Genomic DNA, 22087 nt, shown 5'->3' on the forward strand with positions numbered 1-22087 from the left:
GAATTTTTTGATGAACACTTTTTGAGATGAAAATATATTTAATATTTGAATTTTGTCAAAAGCAAATATGAAATAAAAATTAAAAAAAAATGAATTATAAACAACCTAGAGGGGGCTTAAATTTAATCGAAAACGTTATATGAAATATTAACTTAAATCTCTATAATAAATAATATTTTATCTTCGAAGAGATTCGATAATTCATGGACTCTCTGGTGCTATGTCCATCGAGGAAAAATAATGTTAAGTACTAGTATGTACGCGACGCCCCAAGAGTGCAAAGAAGCCGTAAAAGAACTCGCGTACATTCTCGATTTGTATTATTTAAAAATGATTTCCAACCATTCTAGCGATTTTTACGTTACCAAGGCATGAAATACTTATTGGTATTTAAAGGTACATAAAATTGAAAGTATTTCTATTGCAGTGATACTATGTTAAAAATATTGTTGATTGACCTATTTTAGAAGTATTTTTAATAGAAAGAAAACGACCAGCGTTATGATTCTCTTGGTAGGTAATAATTACCGAACGTTGCTAATTGATAGTAGTCTATGGACGAATTTCCGGGCTCCAAGAATGAACAAGCGAATCGATAATGTATCTCGGTGAGCAGCCGTCGCTCAATCGATTCCGTTGCACGTGAAAAATTAAAGAGGATGCGTGGATTCCTCCAGTTGCTGGCGGAAAGAAGAATTCCCGTAAAAAGTCGATGCCCTGATTGGGAAAAATACCCTCACGATTTTTATGCTATAAAACCTTCCCTCGTATCGTTTCCCCCTTTCCTTTACGGTATATTATTAATTAACAGCGTGGCAAAAAGAAGAAACATGCTATAAAAATTCAAATCTTGCTGTAAAAAAGATTCTACGACATTTTCGAGTCATAAAATTTTAATGGGAGATTCTAGAGGTCAAAATAAGACGAAAATCAAGAATACCAATTTGTTGATCGAGGCTTCGTTAAAAAGTTATTAACGTTTAAAGTTCCGCTCTGTCTTTCTCATGCTGAATGAGAACCACTATCGTGCGCGCGCAGCTATTCGCAAATCGCCGTTCTACAGGCGGAACTTTAAACGTTAATAACTTTTTAACGAAGCCTCGATCAAGAAATTCGTATTCTTGACTTTCGTCTTATTTTAGCTCCTAGAATCTCCCATTAAAATTTTTTCTGTATAAAAGAAAAAATAGAGAACTTCCGTTTCATGTTCTCCATTAGCTATCAGAAATGTTCTCCAGACCTCTGTGCACTTTTATCGCATACTTTGCATGCGTGCACCTCCATTATAGATTGCAGTTATCGTTTATATTTTATTCCATCGTGCTTCGACTATATTTAACTCTCCTTACATGTACCTTTTTATGCCCCGTAGATTCGCGTGTTTCCCTTTTATTTATTAGTCGCGCTCGCTATTAATTATTTAACGTTCCACACAATGTACAGTGAACAATGTTTGCGAAGCACGAAATCGGATTGCTGGTTCGAGCCATTCGGCCGAGCAAATCAATATCATCGACTGGCGACTTCCTTGCGTTCGTACGTGCAATCGCGAGAAGCACATACTGCTGCGACGACCTCGAATCATCGTACATATTATTCGAAAAAAAAAAAAAAAAAAAAAGCTACCCATTCTCTGAACTTTGGAACCATCGTTCGAATTCGTCGAAGTTCGTAAAATTCATTTTTTCACACATTTTACTCTTTTCAATTTCTTTGTATGATTTCTAATCCTGCGTTTGTTTAGATACGTCATTTTCCTCTTAGTATGTTCCATGGCTCTTGAGCAAAATTCAACAAATAGGACGAGCAAAATTGGAAACCAAAAGCAAAATTTAAATGTTATGCTCTGATAAAAGATAAAAAAAATAGTGTGTTCAGATGAGTGAAATGACTTGGAATATTTGTAAGAGGGAAAATCTGAATCTCAGAAAGATATAAAACAATGTAAAAATCTCTCAAGATTTAATTACACAAAATTTTCAATTTGTACGTAAATGGAACAATTACCAAAGTGAATTGTAAATGAAAGGCTTCATGATATTCAAGCAAATCAGATGAATAGAAGTTCCATAAAGTGAACATATTCCAGTGAAGTGACAAAGAGCATCGTAAATGGACACAAGAGTCAAGAATCTCATAAAGGGAGTAAGTACCCAATTCAGTGAGATAACCAGAACCATCACAAATGGAATTACAATTATTCATAAAAACCTACTCAAACGTATGAAACGAGCGAAGACCTCGTAAACAGATCAACTAGTGACTCTATCAGTATTTACTGATCTATTTATAGTGCATTAAACACGATTATTCGCATAAATGATGATTTAATAAAAGCATTATCTCTCATGATACGTTACGTTGCATCAATGCCAAATTATTTGCAACGTTTTTTGTCAGATGTCACTAACTGTCGCGTTAACACTAAAAAGAGATCATTATAAATCCACAATCATGGACAGAGATGGACAAACTTTTTATTCCCATAATGGAGAACAAACAACTATACAACAATTTATCGAACGGTCAAATTTGTATTTATAGTTAAATACTTCAGTTCAAATTATAAATTAAGAGAAAATTTTTTGTTTCTTTCCAGATACAGATTCGCGTCAACGCGCCTCGCGAGAATGGCTCCAGCGTCTTTTCGAATAAATTAACAACATTCTTCAATATTATCATCCTCTTATTTTTCCATCCATTCAAAAAACAAAAATCGTAAATAAACGCTTTATTTCAGGTTTTTACAGTGGTGTTACCCCTTAAGGAATAGTCTTGGAATTAAGATGCAGTGCAATGTACAGGTGATTCGACAAGATTGAACCAAGCTGTGGACAAATTAGACGTCACCGGTTCATTTCACCGACTGTGAAAATTCATCTCCCAAGAGCAAAGCAAACGAACGTCAACATCGAGAGCCGGGGCGACGTCGAGCCAAGAATTTCTCATGTTCCCGCGTAGTGTGAACGCATCCCTTGATCTCCGATCGGGACGATTTTTTACGCAGCTGGACAAACGAAGGGAGCGTACTTTCTTGGAAACGAGCGCCCACGGGGAATCACGGTGTCCGTCTGAAATAACAAATAACCAGCCTGCGACACACGACACCGAAGGATTCGACTCTGTTTTGGGAAACGTGGATATTATGCCCCGGTGGCATTCTCGGTAATTCGATACCCGGGACGAGCATATGTGCGAAAACAAGGTGTGTTGTGACACGCTTAGACGGAGGGGAAAAAGGATCTTCGCGCTCGGTTTCGTTTTACCACTGATACAAGCCCGTAATGGCGTGCATTACGCTTATTAACGTCATTAAGTACTCAGGTTTTTTTTTCTTTGCGTAGAAAAAAAAAAGATATTCCTCGTCCCTTAGTTATTTAGGGATCGATAAATATTATTACATCGAAAATTTATAACTGAAAATATCAACTTTATCTTTTCAATGCTTTGACATTAACCCCTAAATCAACACATTTTTACGATTATTCAAGTCATTCCTTGTACGAACAAATTTAAACAAAATTAAATAATATAGGTTTGACAAATTATTTGATATTAAATAGTACATCAAGGGGTTAAAGTAGCTGAACTAGCAGACTGAAATAAATTTTAAATTCGACGTCCTGGACTCGCTGTTGTGTCTTGAGGGGGCATCTTTGCAAACACTTCCGAACTCTTACAATAATTATTTTTATCTCGCTAATGTGGACTGTATTGAAAATGCAATCGACAAAAGACTCCTTGAAGAGCACCGGAATAGCGAAAGCGTTGAACGAAGCGACTTTATCCGATAATAATTTGAATACGAAACGACCACCTGCTTCGGAATAATTTCATTTTCGATTGTTCCCAAAGTCGTGCAATCTGCGAGGCGTTAGACTTGATAATCGACGAGACGAAGAGCACAACATCCGTTCCGAATCGGACGCCTCTTAATTTTTCTTTTTTGGTACGGTGAACTGTTAATGAACTCATTCACGCCTAGCCCCAATAAATTCATCCCTCGCGAAACGGAATTCGAACAGGCTAGAAGCGTTTTCCGCGGCCAGAAAACCACGCGGCTATTTCGGTGCGGCAAGCACCACCGAAATATTTGAAGAAGTGTTACTAAACTGTGCTCAATGAACTCAATGGACCAACCCTTTCGTTGGCAATTGTACAGGACGGCGGCCGTGCACTGCCAACTGATTTCGCGCAACAGCTCACCGTGAGTTACGACTTCTCGAGTCTCATTAGACCATTGAATAATTATCCTCGGCATCGCGTTCGCCGCCGATGGCTAGCCTCGAAAGGAAGATTGTCGCGGACGCGTCGAACGAGGACGTAAAAAAAACTCGCGCAAGACGATTGGCGAGGCGTAATGTTCGCGGAGTAGGAAATAAAAATGTGGTCGTTATGAATTTCGCAGACACGAGCCTTCCGTGAATCGCTTTCGCGCGTTCATGTAACGCTTCCGAGAAACCGCATACCAGAATTCAAATACCTGGTGCATCGTCCAAGTTAAGAGCCGATTGCGTCGACGGTGAAATAAAAAAACCGAGACACGATTGACTATTGAGATTGTGGATCGCGTTAGATGGGATAACAAAGATTTGATAACTGGAAAGTACGGTACTCGAGGTGGTCCGTAATTAAAATACTGGTACTCGCAGTGTTTGGTATTCAGAGCTCGATATTTAGAGTATCTGATACTTGGGATCAAAGTGTTTGGTACTTGGAATTATGATATTCAAAATGTTTGGTAGTTTGAGCTCAATATCCAGAGTATTTGGTACTTGAAATACTGGTATTCAAAGTATTTGGTATTTTGAGCTCAATATCTAGACTATCTGGTACTTGGAATACTGATGCTCATAGCGTATGATACTTGAGATAATGGTACTCAAAATGTATGGTGCTTGGAAGTGTGATATTCAACATGTTTGGTACTTGGAACTCGGTACTCGAAAGTATTTGGTATTTATAGCGCTGGTATTGACTCTATTTGATAGTTAGGGAACCGATATCATAGTCATCAGTAGTTTGAATACCGGTATTTGATATGCTTTGGTACTTGAAGTGTCGATACTCAGCATTTTTGGTATTGCAATACCGGTATTCATGAGAGATACTATTTATTACTTCTCACGTGTTTCTAGGTTTCTTTTTTTACCGATAGTTACGACTATCGTTGCTACTTTCCAAAGAAATTGTACTTTTACCAGTTACGCAAACTTTCATTATTTCTTTCCCATTACACGTTACATAATTATTGTAAAATAATTGTTACATAATAGAGGGTTCGATACCGAACACGTGTACGTTTAACTGGCAATGGAAGAGCAATTTCTGAATTGAAATTAGACGTCGAAGCTATGCAAACAGAAAAGCACAAAAGGAGAGCGTCGATAGAAGCAACGAGAGTCCGGCGACGCTAGATTTGGCAAATTGACAAAAGTTCTTCAACCTCCCGATGCAAGAGTGAAACCGCGAAAACAAATTCCCTTCTTTCGATCCACCGTTTCACTAAAAACAATTAAAATACACAATGGACAGAAAATAACCCTGATATTTAACAAACAAGAGATATTGGAAAACAATTGACCGTATCATTGATATAACCAACTATACACATATTGGTTTAAGAAACAGAAACATTCACTATGATTTATCGTTCCTCGTTGTTCTTATTAATCCTTGTAGAGTGTTTGAATTGTTGCATATTCGAACAAGGATTATTACAATATTTATATTTATGCAGGGCCTGCATCCAGATCTGACGCAACATCGAACTATCCATGCGATTGCATTCCAACGGAAAGTTACAGAAGCCTAACTATATCTATGTAACATTTCTGATCAACAAAATTCGCCGCGATTGCAACCGGTGTCGTAACACGTCGAAAATTTGGCGTCGTAAAACGCGAAAACGACGTTCGGCTGGTTCGTCCACCCCGCGCGGGATTCCCCCGTTCGCGTGTCGCGCGGCACACCGCTCAAAGTTAAGTATAAACGTCTCGTGACGGCCGAACGATTCGAAAGTCGAATGGCCGTGCATGTGACGGTGGCCCTCGTGGTCACTCACGTGCTATTCATAACCTGAACCCGAGGCGGCCCGTTCCGCACGCAGTTTTCACACGTATCACGGACCAGACGCGTCTCTGCGCCTTGCATTCCCACGTGCGTCGATCAAACGCGCGCGCCGCCAAGCGGCGGTACAACAATTTCCTCGAAAAACAGCGACGCCAACTGCAATTGTCACGGGAACCGGTAATACACCATTGCCTCGTTACAAGTCGCACGCTCGGGCGACAAGAACAGAGGGACGAGACTGAAACCTATTTTAACGAGTATAGAGCGATGGAATTATCGTTTTTGAATAAGACAGTCGACTGTCCGGACAGTTTTGCAAACGGTTCGATCACTGGAACACACGCGACGAGCCCGACGGTAACGCGAACGCGTATTGTTGGCCGTCCTGTAGTTTAACCGTTGACCTCTCCCCTCCTCTGGCCAGTACCACCGCAAGAAAATGAAATCGTCAGGGTAAAAGTGACGAACAGTATGCACTAAATCTTCCTAGCCGCGACAACGCGGCGAAACCGATGCGCACTCCGTACAGCGCACACAATACGCACACAGTGACACACGTAGCGCGCGTAAAGCCGCACTTTATTACCGGCGCGGCCCCCGAGCCGCTCGTTACGTAATACGCGGGAACGCCAGAAAGGTCTACGATCCATGACACGTGCAACGCCGATGCAGAAACGCCACTTCTACGCGCTCGACGGAAAAATTGGCTTCCCGCTTTTTATCAACGGTCGCTTTTGCCCGCGTAATTGTTCCTTCCGATTGTCGACGTCGTCCAAGACAGTGTTTCTCAAACCGAAACGCGCCACGAGGCGGATCATTACGCTATGTATAGGGCGATTCGCGTGCCAGTGGACTCGAAAGAGAAACGATAGCAACGCGTGGTTCTGGAGGCTAGCTATCTACTATAAGACACACTGTAACCCCGTGCCTAGCTTTTCTAGTTCGATAGCAGGTCCTAGTATAATAATTTTTAAAGTATTTCCCGCGTACATGGAACGGATAATCCCCCATCACGTTCGTCGATCGAACAATCTACCTAAGCGTTTTCCTAATCTCACAGCAGACTTTACTATGCAATTTAGTTAATTTTAAGTATACGTTTAATTGCACCCAAGTGTTTATCAACAACGATGAGTCAATATTTTAAGATACATTCAGAATTATCGTTGAAATTCGCTTTGTTGGCGCCGTCCAATTGTTGTTTATTTTGGGATTCCGAGTATTTACTGTAGTTGATCTAATGCTTCATTTTATGCGTTCATCGCGAATTGTGTTTGTTTTGAAAATAATGTATAAATACGCGTAGTGGCCGATCCCAAAAATATTTAATGTTGCCTGTTTCTTGTTTAAATCTAAATTCCTTAATTCGCCTCGTGTACCGTTTCCATTATTTTTTATGGGAAATTTATTCACCGAGATTTAATATTTGTTTCAGTTTCCAGACGTCCGGGGGACCCCTTGGAATCGGGCCACCCCAAAACGCGCGTTCGCCAGCGATCCGCCTTGACATTCACGGCCTTTTTTTTGCGACACACTCGTATTTGGGAGAAGGGGAGTCAAAGATCTTCGCGGAAAGAGGGTGGGAGAGTGTAAGGGAGGAGGGGATGGAGAACGAACAAATCAATAGGAGCAGCCGACGCGCCTCGATCGTCGTCGTGCTCGAACTTGGAAATGAATGCTACCATGAGAGCCAGTGATGGGACCACGAATACCATAACGTGCCTGTTCGACCCCATACAGACGTCTTGAGGTATAATGGGAATGCTCCCGAGAGCTGAATCGAAACTTTGGAGACAAGCATTATTGCTAAGTAAAAGCACGATAATATCGAATGCCGAACAGAACGAAGAGTGAAAGTCATTTAGAATGGACGGGTCAGAGACGGTCAATATTCTTATCTAGATAAAAGTTACGTCGAATAACAAACTTCCGTTGTGTACAAATTTCAATTCGAATTATGCAGCGAAACGTTTCGCAGCGAACAAATGGAAAATACGTTATTCCAAGTTGACTTTTTAATAAAAATGTTAAATAACACTGCACAAATACACACGGTGTTTTTCTTTATGTCACAGATACCGTAGAAACGGGTACACGATCTTTGACCCGCGAACGCAAGTAGAATAGTAAAACGTGGTCTGAGCATTCAGTAGTGCGAGTCAATTACCGAGACTACTTAAGGGGTCCGACGAGAACCATAAGTCCAGAAAGGATTAAAAATTTTCACAACTCTTCCGACTAAACTATTTCTAAGAAGCTAATTTTAGTGTGCGCTTAATGAAAAGGGAATAGAATAATTACAAGTTACTTGAACGATAATTATAATTGTAATAAATATTTGATACCAAAGATCGCTCTGAAAACGATGGCTTTCTAATGGAAAATATCTTTTTTAAAGTTTCACGAATAAGTTTAGCCCGAATATGGATGCAAAGTCTAAAAATATTGAAAGCATTTTCTAAAATTGGAACAATTGCTCGAATAATCGTAAAATAGTCATCAACTTAAGATGCGCAGCGCGTGTAGAGAGGTGCTAAGTATAACATTGACAAAACAGCAGAAACGAGGATGAATACGCGTGAACGCACGTGCGCTCGAAGTTGGGCCATATTGCTCGTTACGTAACCGGCCGAGCCTCGCTTCTCACCTCGATATCGATTCTCGAATAACCCAGCGCGCCGTGGCGGCGACGTTGACGTAGCATTTTTGGAAAAAATTCGACCTGTTTAAATCGTACTCTTCAATTGCATTTTTCAAACAAGATTTAACCGTGGTCGCGGTCAATGCGTGATCAAATAAAGCTCACGCAAACAATTGGAAGACATATTTCGAGCTATGCCGGTTTAAAAATAAAAAATGGCGGATACTCATTCGAATATACCGCATTTACGAAGGTACGAACAAGAAAATACAACCAACAGTGTTCAAATTCTTTAAACATGTTCATACCATAATAATTATATTATTTACCAGTTTTTACTATATATAGAGTGTTTGGCCACCCATGGGAAAAATTGTAATGAGAAACTCTAGAGACCAAAAAAGACGAAAATCAAGAATACCAATTTCTTATTAACAAAATTATTAATAAAATTTGTCCACCTACACGAATTTTTTTCTCGAAAGTGAGTAGGAATTCGGGGGTATGTCTATTTACCAAAAATGCTTGTAATCACCCCCTGCAACTAAAAATAATTTTTTTAGAACGATTTGAAATTTTCAATTTCGCTGAAAAATTTACCCATCTTCCTGAATTTTTTTCTCGAAACTGGTTAGGAATTCGGGGGTATGTCTAATGACCAAAAATGCTTGTAATGGCCCCCACAACCAAAAATATTTTTTCCAGAACGATTTGAAATCTTTTAATTTTGTCGAATAATTTCACTCCTTCTCGAATTTTTTTCTCGAAAGTGGATAAGATTTTGGGGGTATGTCTAATCACCAAAAATGATTGTAATTGACCCCCATAACCAAAAATAATTTTTCCAGAACGATTTGAAATTTTTTTTTTCCGTCGAAAAATTTTCCGATCGATATGGAATTTTAAACGTTAACTTTTTAACGAACACCCCGTATGTATTTCTTTTAATTTGTAACCAATCCCTGTACATTGATCGAGAGGCCTACTTGTATTTATCTCTACCTTTACGGACTATATTCTATTTTATTATTCAATTTCTAAGACAATCTGGTATAAAAAAGACGTATTATTAAACAAATTTACATCACCGTTCTGAAAGTAATGGCATATATTGTATAATATATGTCTGCGAACTTTGGAGTATGATTCTCTGTTACTTCGATCGGTTAGGTTAGGTTAATGACAGGATATAGTTGTAACTCGTCCTTGCACAGTAAATGTGTATTCGCGTCTACTTCTACACATTGCACTTTATTTTATTATTGAACTACTATTGTATACGCGATTGTGTACTGATTGCATTTGGCGTCTTATTCATTACGCGCCACCTTATATATGAATGCAAAATATTAATCGTGATCCAACAACTCTATTAAACCGAACGATTCAACTTCTCGTATGAATGCTCTTTCATGCGTCTGACTGCATACCGATTATATTTAGCATTGTGCTCCTCGTAACGCCACCCTCTATAGTACGGCATATTAAATACAATTAAACGATTTTATTAAACCGTTCTGCTTCTGTTACGAAGATCCTGATTGCATTTAATCTTCTGTTCGCTATACACCAATCTATGCAACATATCAATCAACACATCGTGACTTTGAAATCGGTAATCCACTCGTGAACGAACTTAACCTACAAACGTTCGAAGTTTTATTCCGTACACGGCATATTAATTACAATCTAACAATTTTATTAAACCGTTCTGCTTCTATACAACGTATCAATCGTGACTTTGAAATCGGTAATCCACTCGTGAACGAACTTAACCTACAAACGTTCGAATTTTTATTCCGTGCAACGCAAAAAGTTCGATCCTCTCTCTCACTTTCAACAATTAAAGCGTAGGTTACGAAGTAGAAAGCGGCTGTTGAAAAATATTTGTCTCGCGGAAGGAACGACGAATTATTCAAGCCCCGATGAATATTAATGCAGCGTAAAAATATTGCGTAATGATACAACGAACGCCGTAAACTTTCAAGAAAACATTTTCACTGTCAGAGAAGTGCGTTACCCTCTGGTGAAAAAGTACGAGATTTTACTTTTTTGTCGTTTTGTAGAAAACGAGAGACACGAGAATGCTAGCCGCCATTTTTTCCCCCCCAAGACTTCGAAAGAGATTTTTCGCGCTAGGGAAATTCGTCGCCGTTCGCGTGCGAGGACTGGTTACATTAACCTGCGCGCGTGAAAAAATCTATTACACAACTCCACCGGTACATTGCAGTTTTAAAAATAAATATTACCATCGTGCTCGAGAGCACGGAGCCACAGATAAATATTCGTCGAGCGCCATTTTCACTTGCGGCGAACAGGAAAACGCACGAAATTATGGACACGAGGAAGAACTTGTGTTTCTTTGCCCGACTAAACCGCGTTATATTGAAACGAACGAAACGTAGATAACTAAAACCATGTCACGTTCGGGCGAGTTTTCGAGATCATTCGAAAGAACAGTATCAAATAACTGCAACCAGACACGCAATACTTGGCGGACCACTGCACCGTCTGTGTTTATGTTTTCGTTTACGCTCGTAGCCTACGTTGTTTGCCCTATTCGAAGCTCCCCGGTCGGCGATTATAATAATTCAGTCGATAAAAACGAAAGTAAACGAAACTGTGTCTCGGTTATTTCAACCTTGAGTTTCTTTTCTTGTAAACCACCAATGCGAAAAAATGAGCCTAAATATAAACGCGTACGAAATAAAAATCTCCGTGAAATGTACAGTCTCGATTTACGTATTTACGAGCACGCTGTTTCATTTAAATAATTTCTTCGTTTAAAGCAGTATTAAAACGACGCGTTAAAAATTATTTCAACGTACATATTCGTCTCTGTCAATTTTTAACGCGTAGCTATAATTCGATAAACATATAATGATATTTAAAATGACGCAAGGTCAGATAGAAGAAATAATTTTAAGACCTTTGTAGCATTATGTGCGACAGCAACGAATAAGTCTATGTTGCGTGTTCGTTATCACTCTCATCTTCAAAAATGTATTTATCAAATGTTTCAATTACACTTTCATTACTCTCTGCTAATACTATCCAGGACGTTCGTGCACATAATTCTACTGGACTCGCGTCGACGAAACTTTTAGAATATCTTGTTTTTTTTAAACAGCAAAGTGTATGATTCGAATTAAATTTTATCAATTGAATATTATTTTGGAATTTGATCGCATGGAAAATTCCTTCGACAAATTTTTAAGCATCACGATTATCATCGATACAAATAGTCTGATAGAAACGAGGCCTTGTAACTGCTTAGACTAAAGAACCCCCATAACATTCTCGTGCGTAGATAACACGTGGTAGTCCGATAAATTCTGATCCAAGTAACATAAATATGAGATGTCGGAAAAAATACACGATAAAGAGGGCAGACACTGTAAAAGCGTCTACGATAACACTGATACTCGATCGTTGTTAGAGCGAGCTAAACCGGTGATTCTTAAGAATTTTTATCTAACGGGAATGCTACTTTGAAACTGACTAAATTGAACCGTGAATTTAAAAAGTGGGTATATTGTACTCTGGAACCTTAAGATTTTTTTTTAACCTCTTGATACAAAAATATTTTAGAATAATCTCCTTAAGAACCACTACTCTAACTTAACATTGGTCGCGCGCGTGTCCGTGTCATTCGATGTTGACCGTGAACGCCAAACGCAACATAGAAATAAAGAAATTCCACTACGGGCCAAGTGACAAACAGTACAAATTAATCAGCGTCTTGCTTTTGTAATTTCGATCTTCCGAGAAATAATACGATGTATTCACAAACACGTGTTGGCAGGACCATTTCTGGCGGGGGTGCAAAAGATGCCCCCGCACTTGGTGGCCGCAAACCGTATATTATACATACAGGGTATTCGGCCACACCTGGGAAAAATTTTAATGGGGGATTCTAAAGGCTAAAATAAGACGAAAATCAAGAATACCAATTTGTTGATGGAGGCTTCGTTAAAAAGTTATTAACGTTTAAAGTTCCGTTCGTATTGAATTTTTTTCTCGAAAGTGGGTAGGATTTCGAGGGTATGTCTATTGACCAAAAATGATTGTAATTGACCCCTACACCCAAAAATATTTTTTTCAGAACGATTTGAAATTTTTTAATTTTGTCGAATAATTTCACATCTTCTCGAATTTTTTTCTCGAAAGTGGGTAGAATTTCGAAGGTATGTGTAATGACCAAAAATGATTGTAATTGACCCCCGCAACGAAAAATAATTTTTCCAGAACGATTTGAAATTGTTGAATTTAATTGTTAATAATTTTTTAACGAAGTCTCCATCAACAAATTGGTATTCTTGAATTTCGTCTCATTTTGGCCTGTAGAATCCCCCATTAAAATTTTTCCCATGAATGGCCGAAGATCCTGTATAATAATATTTGAGCAATGATATTGGAATATTTGATACTCCTGGTATTTGGAAATTTATAAAATATTCAATGGTATGGTACTGGAATAATAGTTCCAGGCCTAGTTCGAAACGACGCAACCCTGAGGCTAGGCAGGCTGTTCTATCTTTGGAGAGTTTGGCCTGCAAAGGTCGCGTTCCGGGATACTGAAATTCGACTCGGTGAAAAGTATACCGGCTCTACATAGTAACCGAAAAATCGCGAAGAATGTAAAATAGAGAAACAGAATTCAGTTCGATTAGTTTAGATAGACGTTCGAACAATCAGATTCGTGTTAAAAAAGATTTTATAATTACAAACGTAACTATATCTGTGCATACAGGTGTACATTTTGTGAAAACAAGTACATTACAAGTGAAATTTTTATAACGGTGTTTCCATGGAGTCTTCGTTTCGAAATGATTTATTTTGTAAAACATGATTCAGATGCTTAGAGAAATGCAAATCTGTTGGTAGCGGGTCAGGGGAACTGGAACGATGCGATAAAATTTCATATTCCAATAGCTAAGTTTTTGTATCGTCGTATATACTTGATGCACAAGGTCTTGTGTTGCATTGCAAATACATAGATCGATTTCAATCTGTATATGGAGGTTATTTTACGTATAAAATTTTCAATTTCTATGCAATAAAAAGCATAAAAATTAATCGTCATTAACAAAATTTCAGATTGACTTGTTATTTTCTTTTTTCCTTTCTATTTATCCTCGCTGGATACTTCGTTTCTCATTGTCTATAGTTATTATAATTAGAGTTATTATCGAACATTCGAACGTAGCTCGCGCGGTCTCCACTTATCCATTTTCTTTGTTTAGCCAATCTTTTCAACGATCATTTGCGAAACTATCTTTTGTACGATTTGATATGCACTATTTTCAGCACTTTTTTCGAAAATTTCATTATTCGTTATTCCCTTCAGCCTTGACTGTATTCGCTGACATGCTTTGAATTTTTAAAACAGGTGCAAAGATAGGAGTTTATTTTTGCATCGTCAGGATTACATGTGAAATTAATTTCATCGAATCCTGTTCGTTTAAAAGGTTGATGATCGTGAAAAAATGTGATTATTATTCTTATATATGGGAAAAATTTTAATGGGAGATTCTGGAGGCCAAAATAAGACGAAAATCAAGAATATTAATTTGTTGATGGAGGCTTCGTTAAAAAGTTATTAACAATTGAATTCAACAATTTCAAATCGTTCTGGAAAAATTATTTTCGCTTGCGGGGGTCAATTACAATTATTTTTTGTCATTACACATACCCTCGAAATCCTACGCATTTTCGAGAAAAAAATTCGAGTAGTAGTGAAATTTTTAGACGAAATTAAAAAATTTCAAATCATACTAAAAAAATTATATTTAGTTACAGTGGGCAATTACAATCATTTTTGATTATTATACATACCCTCGAAATCCTACGCATTTTCGAGAAAAAAATTCCTTACCGAAAATCTAATTAGATACCTAAATTTTTCGACGAAAAAAAAAAAATTTCAAATCGTTTTGAAAAAATTATTTTCGGTTGTGGGGGTCAATTACAATTATTTTTTGTCATTATACATACCCTCGAAATCCTACCCACTTTCTAGAAAAAAATTCGAGAAAGTGTGAAATTTTTCGACGAAATTAAAATATTTCAAATTGTTCTGAAAAAAATATTGTTAGCTATGGGGGTCAATTACAATCATTTTTGGTGAATAGACATACCCCCGAAATCCTGCGCATTTTCGAGAAAAAAATTCAGTATGGGCGAAACTTTAAACGTTAATAACTTTTTAACGAAGCCTCCATCAACAAATTGGTATTCTTGATTTTCGTCTTAATTTGGCCTCTAGAATCCCCCATTAAAATTTTTCCCAGATGTGGCCGAACACCCTGTATATTTGCACTATTTAACCCTTGCCCAAAGGATTCCCCACGCAAACTATTAGTGTCATAGACATTAACTTTTTAATCAATAATTTTACAGTGAACTTGTACAACAGCATTAATAAATAAAGAATTTACAAAAAATATGATGATTAAATTCAGATTCGGGTCAAAATGGACCCAGAGTCCGCCATTCGAGAGTCGAATACCGAGAATACTGGTGAAGTATTTAAATTGTATACGTATTTTGTCATCAGGTGATCGGGTCGCGCATACGAATGAACCATCGCGGAGGCTGATCTATAAAATCTGTGATTTTTAGATCCACGATAATCTGCATGTGTACAGGTTGTTTCTTTTATCGTGACAAACGTGAATCACAATGCACAATATTGTAATTCACGTTTGTTTATTAACGTTTCGTATTAACATTTTTTTGTATAGTATAAACCTTCCTATATATTAGTTTGGAAAAAAGAAACTTTAAAAACATGCGTACAGTTAATTGCAATCTCTTCGTTATAATTACGATTACAACGATGTAAATGTAATTGTCAAGCAATTACATTCGACAGTTACAATTGTAATTGTAGCCAGAACCAATTAACGATGACAATGTAATCTTTAATTGCAATTAAATTAATCGATTATGCAATCAATAACAAAAGTAGCTGGTTACGGCCAACTCGGATATAAACACATATAAATACATGTTGTGTACACGCATTCACAAATACATCAACTTATTTGCGTCTTAGATTAGCGCAGCGGTTCTCAAACTTTCTAATTGGAACTTTAATAACTATATATACATATTTATTAACACGTTCGTAAGGTTATAAATTCGAGCCCACGGTTTCGAACGTGCGCTGATGGAACACGTGCGCACCGAATCCGTGTAACGTAAAATACACGTGCATTTTCAAGCTATATTATTATTGTATATCCGTAAATATAATCCCTCGAAGTACTCGGGGGTTCAGGACGTCGACGTACCCGCGTAATTTTGGAACTCCCCTCCCTCTTCGTCCCTCTCTTCAAATCTCTGTTAACCGGAAACGATAATACAAGGGTTAAGGAAGGAAAGCACAAATTCATACATGTATTATTTACACCTTACGAAAGTACACTGTAATTTTGGTTTAGCACGTCTCTTCTTGCATTTATTTAAAAATATTCAAAGCACCAATTCATCTTCTACACTTTCCTTTAATCTCGATGCACGTATCACTGGGCGGTCTGTATCGTAAAGACCGCGAAAAAACCGCGTACTTCGAGGGACAACCGTAATTCGTAATCGCCTCTTCTAATTTTCTTGTTACCCTATTGTCTCAACAAACATTGCGATAACATCTATTCCAAAACACGGGCACGTTAAATTAGACGGATACCCGTGTATTTGACTATCAGAATAGAGGTTAGGAATGTCCGTGTGTTCCAAATTGCATGGATTCAAATACGGAAATCACATGGATACCCAATCTGTTTCAGCGAAATAGAAATCCCTGTTTATATGCTACATTTCATAAACAGAATTAGAGAAAGTTGCGGACTTTGAAAAATGTGCAGATTTTCCGCTCGAGTTTAAACCAGATATGTCACGGTGCCGTGCATAGATGGAAGCAGCGTATATTGCAAGGGGTCATCGACGACGATGATACACCTTCGACGACCGAAAGAGAGAGACAGAGAGAGCGAGAGGGGAGACTTTCTATGAGAATCAGCTTGACGGTACGTAAGGTCGCGTGTAGAGCTCTTGCTCTAGCTAGACAAGCACGTTGCAACGAAGGAGGAAAGTCATGGAGGGTGCATGGATCGATGGTCGGCTGGGAAACAGCTCGGTCCCGGACAGAACGGTCAATTTCGTTTGTAATATCACGCGTTCTATCACCGGACGAAACGACCACTGCGTGAGCACGTTCATCTGCGCCACAATAGTCCCCGTGCCCTTGTTTATCGTTACGAAAACGCATTTTTTTCCCCCCGCTGTCTCTCGATCGTCGAACACTTCACAGGATACGCAAAACAACGGGATCGACGAAAGTGTTTCTCAAACGTTCAGTTCGTCGACAAAAAGACACACTCGCGTCACGCGGTGTTGCGGGGCAGATAGAGTCCGCACGCTCGATAACAAGCAGACGACAAAATGGCAATTTTTAACAGAGTTGCGTTCCAACGATGACACGTTTACGGACGTGTATCGTGGGAAGTACACTTATTTCTGGCAACAGATCAATGGAGTAGTCGAAACGTGCGACCGTGGGGATGTACGCACGAGAGCTGGAGAAAATGCCCCTAGGATGAGAATTCAGATTCACCGACTTGGAATATTTGGTATAGGTTATTTCACTATCGATTCCGTATAAACTAACGATCGACCATCGCGATAAACGCAATTTACGGACGATTAGAACGATTTTTCTCGCATCGCGAACATCGTTCGGTAGCATTCTTTACAGCTCGTTTGCGGTACTTGGAGGGTCCCGAAAGCATGCCCGGGAAACGACGATCGCATGTTCGGTAACGAATTCGATTGACAAGCAAACACTCACTACCAATGCTGAGAGTTCTCCATCGGGTTTTCCGCTTAGAACCCTTCTTGCCCATCTCTCGTGAAGACCGAGCTGGTCCTCCTCCCTTCTGTCTCTCGTCTTCCCAGCGATCTCGGCCGACTTTCTAGGACGAAAGCTCCACCGAAATCATGTCGATCGCGACAGTTCCTCGCCACTACCTTCGCGGTAGCATCTTATCGACTGTTCTCCGACGTATGTGTCTCGCGATCTTCCAGAGAGAAAAAGCTTTGGAACGAAACTCCCGACGAACGAGGCCTGCCCGTAGCAGAAGACAACTCGAATACGTAATCCACGCCGCACGAATAGCAACCGCACACTGCTGTCCCCACCTCACCCCTCCCTTACGGTCCCCACCCTGCGCCGACTGCTCCCCTACCTCACGCCTCTGTCATCTTCGACGCGTGTCGTGGCACGTCGGTTTCTCGTCGTGTTTTTCCAACACGAAACTGATTGCCCGCCAAAAACGCGCATCCATAGATCGTTTATGCCAAACCGTACAACATGGTCACGCAAATATTGTATGTCATGCGAGCTTATGGTCGTATATTCGGCTCGAAATTTTTCCTCGCTGCTCGAACGATTCGAATGGCGGCTACTAGGCGCGTGCGTGGACACGTAGCGATTACTGCGCCGCGATTGGCTGTTGCCATGGCGACCGCTGTAAACTATCACATGCCATTTTATCCGGCTTCGGTCGAACGAGGTACGAAAACGATCTTTTCGTCAAAATAGAAATTTTAGAGCGGTTTTCTCGAAATCGTATTCGTTCCGACGATTGTATAAATTTTGTATAAATATCGCCGCCGTAGAAACGTATTATTTCGTGCTCGAAGTCGACGAACTACAAGTTTTTCTCTTTCATGGTCTGTATTTGTAGGTTAAATAAACAGAGTACGTTTAAAACGGTTAAAGATGATGAAAATTTTGTCGCTACACGACTTCGAGTCTCCTACGCTCGACGAAACAGCCGTTGTTGGCCTTATAGGAAATAGTGTGCATTATTGTGAATACGATGCTATGCAAGACGAGTTGCAACCTTTTGCCAAGTACATACGTCAGTATCCTGAGGTTTCGATCGCACCGGATAGTCTTACTACTCGTGAAACAGCGTGCACCGTTTGCGCGGGCGACTTATTTCTACCAGTTCATGATAGTATCTTTAAAAAAATTGCTAGCGTATGGAGGGAAAAGGGCTTGGCCGAAGCTATCTACCTTGCTGCGTCCACAGATCCTGAAGAAATTACAAAAACTATACACTGGATAGCTACAAGGTTTTGATAATGATGTTACGCTAATCTAAATGCTTGTAGAAGATTATTACATTTTTTATTTCAGACTTAAATGGATGTTAGATTTAATGGATAAAGGAATCTATCAAAGAGAGATTTTGCCTACCAGTGGATCAGGATCGGTCGCAGATGTTGTTCAAACAAGAGACTGGAATTCGTCGCTTGTAAGATATCCATGCAATCAACACGATAAGCTTTTATGGGATGTATACTGCACGTCTGAATATTACTTTATAGATTAGGTGTCTTTCTTGGCATCCACATTGCCCGCGATTAGCAGTAGTCACAAGGGACGATCGTATACGTATCTTTTCTCAAGGAGTACCAGTGGTACCGATACTGAGACATAGTGCTCAAAAATCAGTATGTTGCATTAGCTGGAGACCCTATGCTGGTAGGGAATTGGCAGTAGCGTGTCACGCGGGTGTCCTAATTTGGACGATAGAATTGGGTGCAGCTAGTAACTCCCTTAGTCATGCAGTATTACTAAAACGGAGAAATCATGTACCCGTTACGAGCGTTACATGGCATCCACAGGGTGACCTGCTGGTATCTTGTTCACCAGCAGATACGAATATGATTATATGGGATACTTCTAAGAGGGAAGGTGTCCCGCTCAGACGAGTAGGGGGTGGTGGATTGTGCTTCACACGTTGGTCCTCCTGTGGCTTTCAACTGTTTGCTGCTACGTGTAGAAATATGTTCAGGTATACCGACTTTCGTATGTATTTCTTTATTTTATACGATACTTCGTTCGCTAGTATACAAATCGCTACACACAGAGTTTGGAATACCGAAGTAGCGACATTATGGCATGCGGATAAATGGACAATGCCTAAAGGTCGCGTCGCAGCTGCGTGTTTCGGCCCCAATTTGACTCTATTGTTTGCATCGACCGAAGAATCCGCGACGGTTTTTTCCCTACCGTTGCAAGAAAATATTTTCGATGTCAAAAAAATATCGATCGACGATCTAAAACTTGCCGTACCCTTGATAAGTCTGACACAAGTCTGCAATGGTATTTTCGTTGGCGGAAGGATAGTTGCAATGGAGTGGGATCCTACAGGAAGATATCTCGCTATACTTTTCCAGGTATGACCTCTCGTAATTTCAATTCAACGACATCCAAAATCTCGAATAAAAAATTCTAACGATATTTCGTGCTCGTTTAGGACAGCCCCTGTATCGCGTTATTTAGAACCAAAATAGGAAACATGTCGCGGGTAGTCGACGTCAAACCAGGTTGCCTGATCAAAGGATTTCCCGGAGAAGTACCGAACTGTATGAATTTCTATCAAAAGCGCGACGAACTCTCCCCTGCAATTTGTTTAACAATCGCTTGGAGCAGTAGCCGTGTACAACACTTCCCTATCGTCGAGAAAGAAATGGCTCGTTATTAATGCACTCGTTTTCGATGAGAAACGAGGCGTATAATTTAAATACTACTTATGGTTAAGACAAAGGTTCCATATTTACGTTTTGATACATTGTTTAATATTTGTATATATGTCTGTATATCAAGTGTACTCACGAGAGTCTAAATATTTTTATTACGATTAAACATAATAAAATAATACATCGTACGAAGGTGTCCCGGAGTCTTACGTTGCATTTCATCAGAGATTACGTAATATTTCATGATCTGTTCCCTAATTCATTTACAGAAAAAAAAAAAAAAAATCGTTGGTCCCTTGTTAGACTCTTCGATGCTCTAGCTTTCTAACGTATGGGATATACAACGCGACGGCTCGGGTTCGGTACCTAATTATACGAAGTCACATGCAGAGCGCACGTCTTTCTATTTTTACGTCGCTTGACCGAATGCTGAACGCCGACACGTACGTGCGTGATGCGTCCCGCACTATTTCCAATACGCTCTGTCTACTATACTCACACCGTCGCAACTCCAAACACAAATTAACCGCTCCATCGTTCTAGAAACCCCTCGTCCTAAATATATATTTCTCAAACACAGTTCATCATTTTCGGCTGACACTTGACTCACGATTTTCGGAGGAACGAATGCCACCGAGGCATGCAAGAAAATTACAAGTTTAGCCCAACAATTTAAATAAGATCCCTGGACTCGGTTGGACATCGATCCTTGTCATTCTTACGTAGTCTTCCTTGCTCTAACCAGCGTCGAATGACACTGATTGGCCAGGCGATAGACCAATCGTTCAGTCCCAGCCAGAGTTGGGCATCGTTCGAATTGTTCGAATAAATTCGTTATTCGTTTGATAATTATTTATTATTCCTAGTATTATATTTATTAGGCTAGTAATACGAATGATTATTTGCTTTCGTCAACTTTGTAGCGCTAACGTATTCTCGTATCTCTACAGAAATACGCTCGCAATCGGTTACATAGTAGTCCAGTGTAAGCACTGCGTGTTTACTTTTCGATTATGTTTTTTTATATCATCAGTTTGCTCAGATATACGCGAAGTCGTTCCGTGTTGCGATAGCAGCAGATGTAAATATAACTCAGATAGAGAGATAGTACCGGAGCTTCGAGTATGAAAACATAGATTTCAATAGTTCAAGTAATTTTTAAAGCATTCATGTATATATATAATTGTAAATGAAAACTCTGATTCAACGTTCGAGCTAATGTTATTCCTGATTTGTAACAGTTCTCTGAATGCTCGTGGCGCTATCTCCGTAGTTTAATTTCGTCCTACCAAAGGAGTCGAAAGACACCTATCAAAATTTCAACTTGAAATTATTTTCCACGGTTATTTGCATCCACATAGAAAGGTGTCTTTTGACACCTTTTGGTCGAAATAGATATGCATGAAAGCACGATGGAAACAGTGTTAAATTGCAAAACTTACTTTCCCTGCGCACCGATTAAACGTTCGTTAAGATACCTATCCATTCCCCTCCATCCTCTCTTTCTGTTATTGCATCCGTATGGGGTGTACGATCGAAATCCTTTTTCCAGTATATTTATTTTAATGGCAGTCGTACACATGCGGTGACTATGGTACGAACGGAGTTGACAGGTGCCTGGACAAAAAAGCGTGGCCGAGAGCGGGCATAGTATGTATAATGTAAGCATAGAGGGCTGGCAGGCCACATGTGCCACTCTATCACTTATCTACCCGTAATATGACGTATAACCCGACCATAAGATGCAACTGTGAACGCATATGTGCGCGTGCGTGCAGGAGTCAAGATGCACGCGCGTGTGTATACAAGGGGTGA

General features: G+C 39.5%; 2 protein-coding genes across 2 annotated transcripts in view; one reads left to right on the forward strand and one right to left on the reverse strand.

The window, feature by feature from the left end:
• The window catches only part of LOC143344160 (uncharacterized), a 53099-nt gene extending 35206 nt beyond the window's left edge, over window positions 1-17893 (reverse strand). The window contains exon 1 of the mRNA XM_076769939.1: window positions 17568-17893. Within this exon, the coding sequence (XP_076626054.1) occupies window positions 17568-17622 (55 nt within the window). The 5' untranslated portion in view covers window positions 17623-17893. The remainder of the gene's footprint in view (window positions 1-17567) is intronic.
• A 396-nt stretch (window positions 17894-18289) lies between these two features.
• On the forward strand, window positions 18290-20455 carry LOC143344101 (aladin). The gene is made up of 5 exons (XM_076769782.1): window positions 18290-18859; window positions 18924-19041; window positions 19115-19584; window positions 19660-19969; window positions 20050-20455. Exons 1-5 carry the CDS (start codon window positions 18501-18503, stop codon window positions 20275-20277), a joined length of 1485 nt encoding a protein of 494 aa, XP_076625897.1. The 5' UTR covers window positions 18290-18500; the 3' UTR covers window positions 20278-20455.
• Window positions 20456-22087: the final 1632 nt, after the last annotated feature.

The sequence above is a fragment of the Colletes latitarsis genome, chromosome 7, assembly GCF_051014445.1.
Source record: "Colletes latitarsis isolate SP2378_abdomen chromosome 7, iyColLati1, whole genome shotgun sequence".
Lineage (NCBI taxonomy): Eukaryota > Metazoa > Arthropoda > Insecta > Hymenoptera > Colletidae > Colletes > Colletes latitarsis.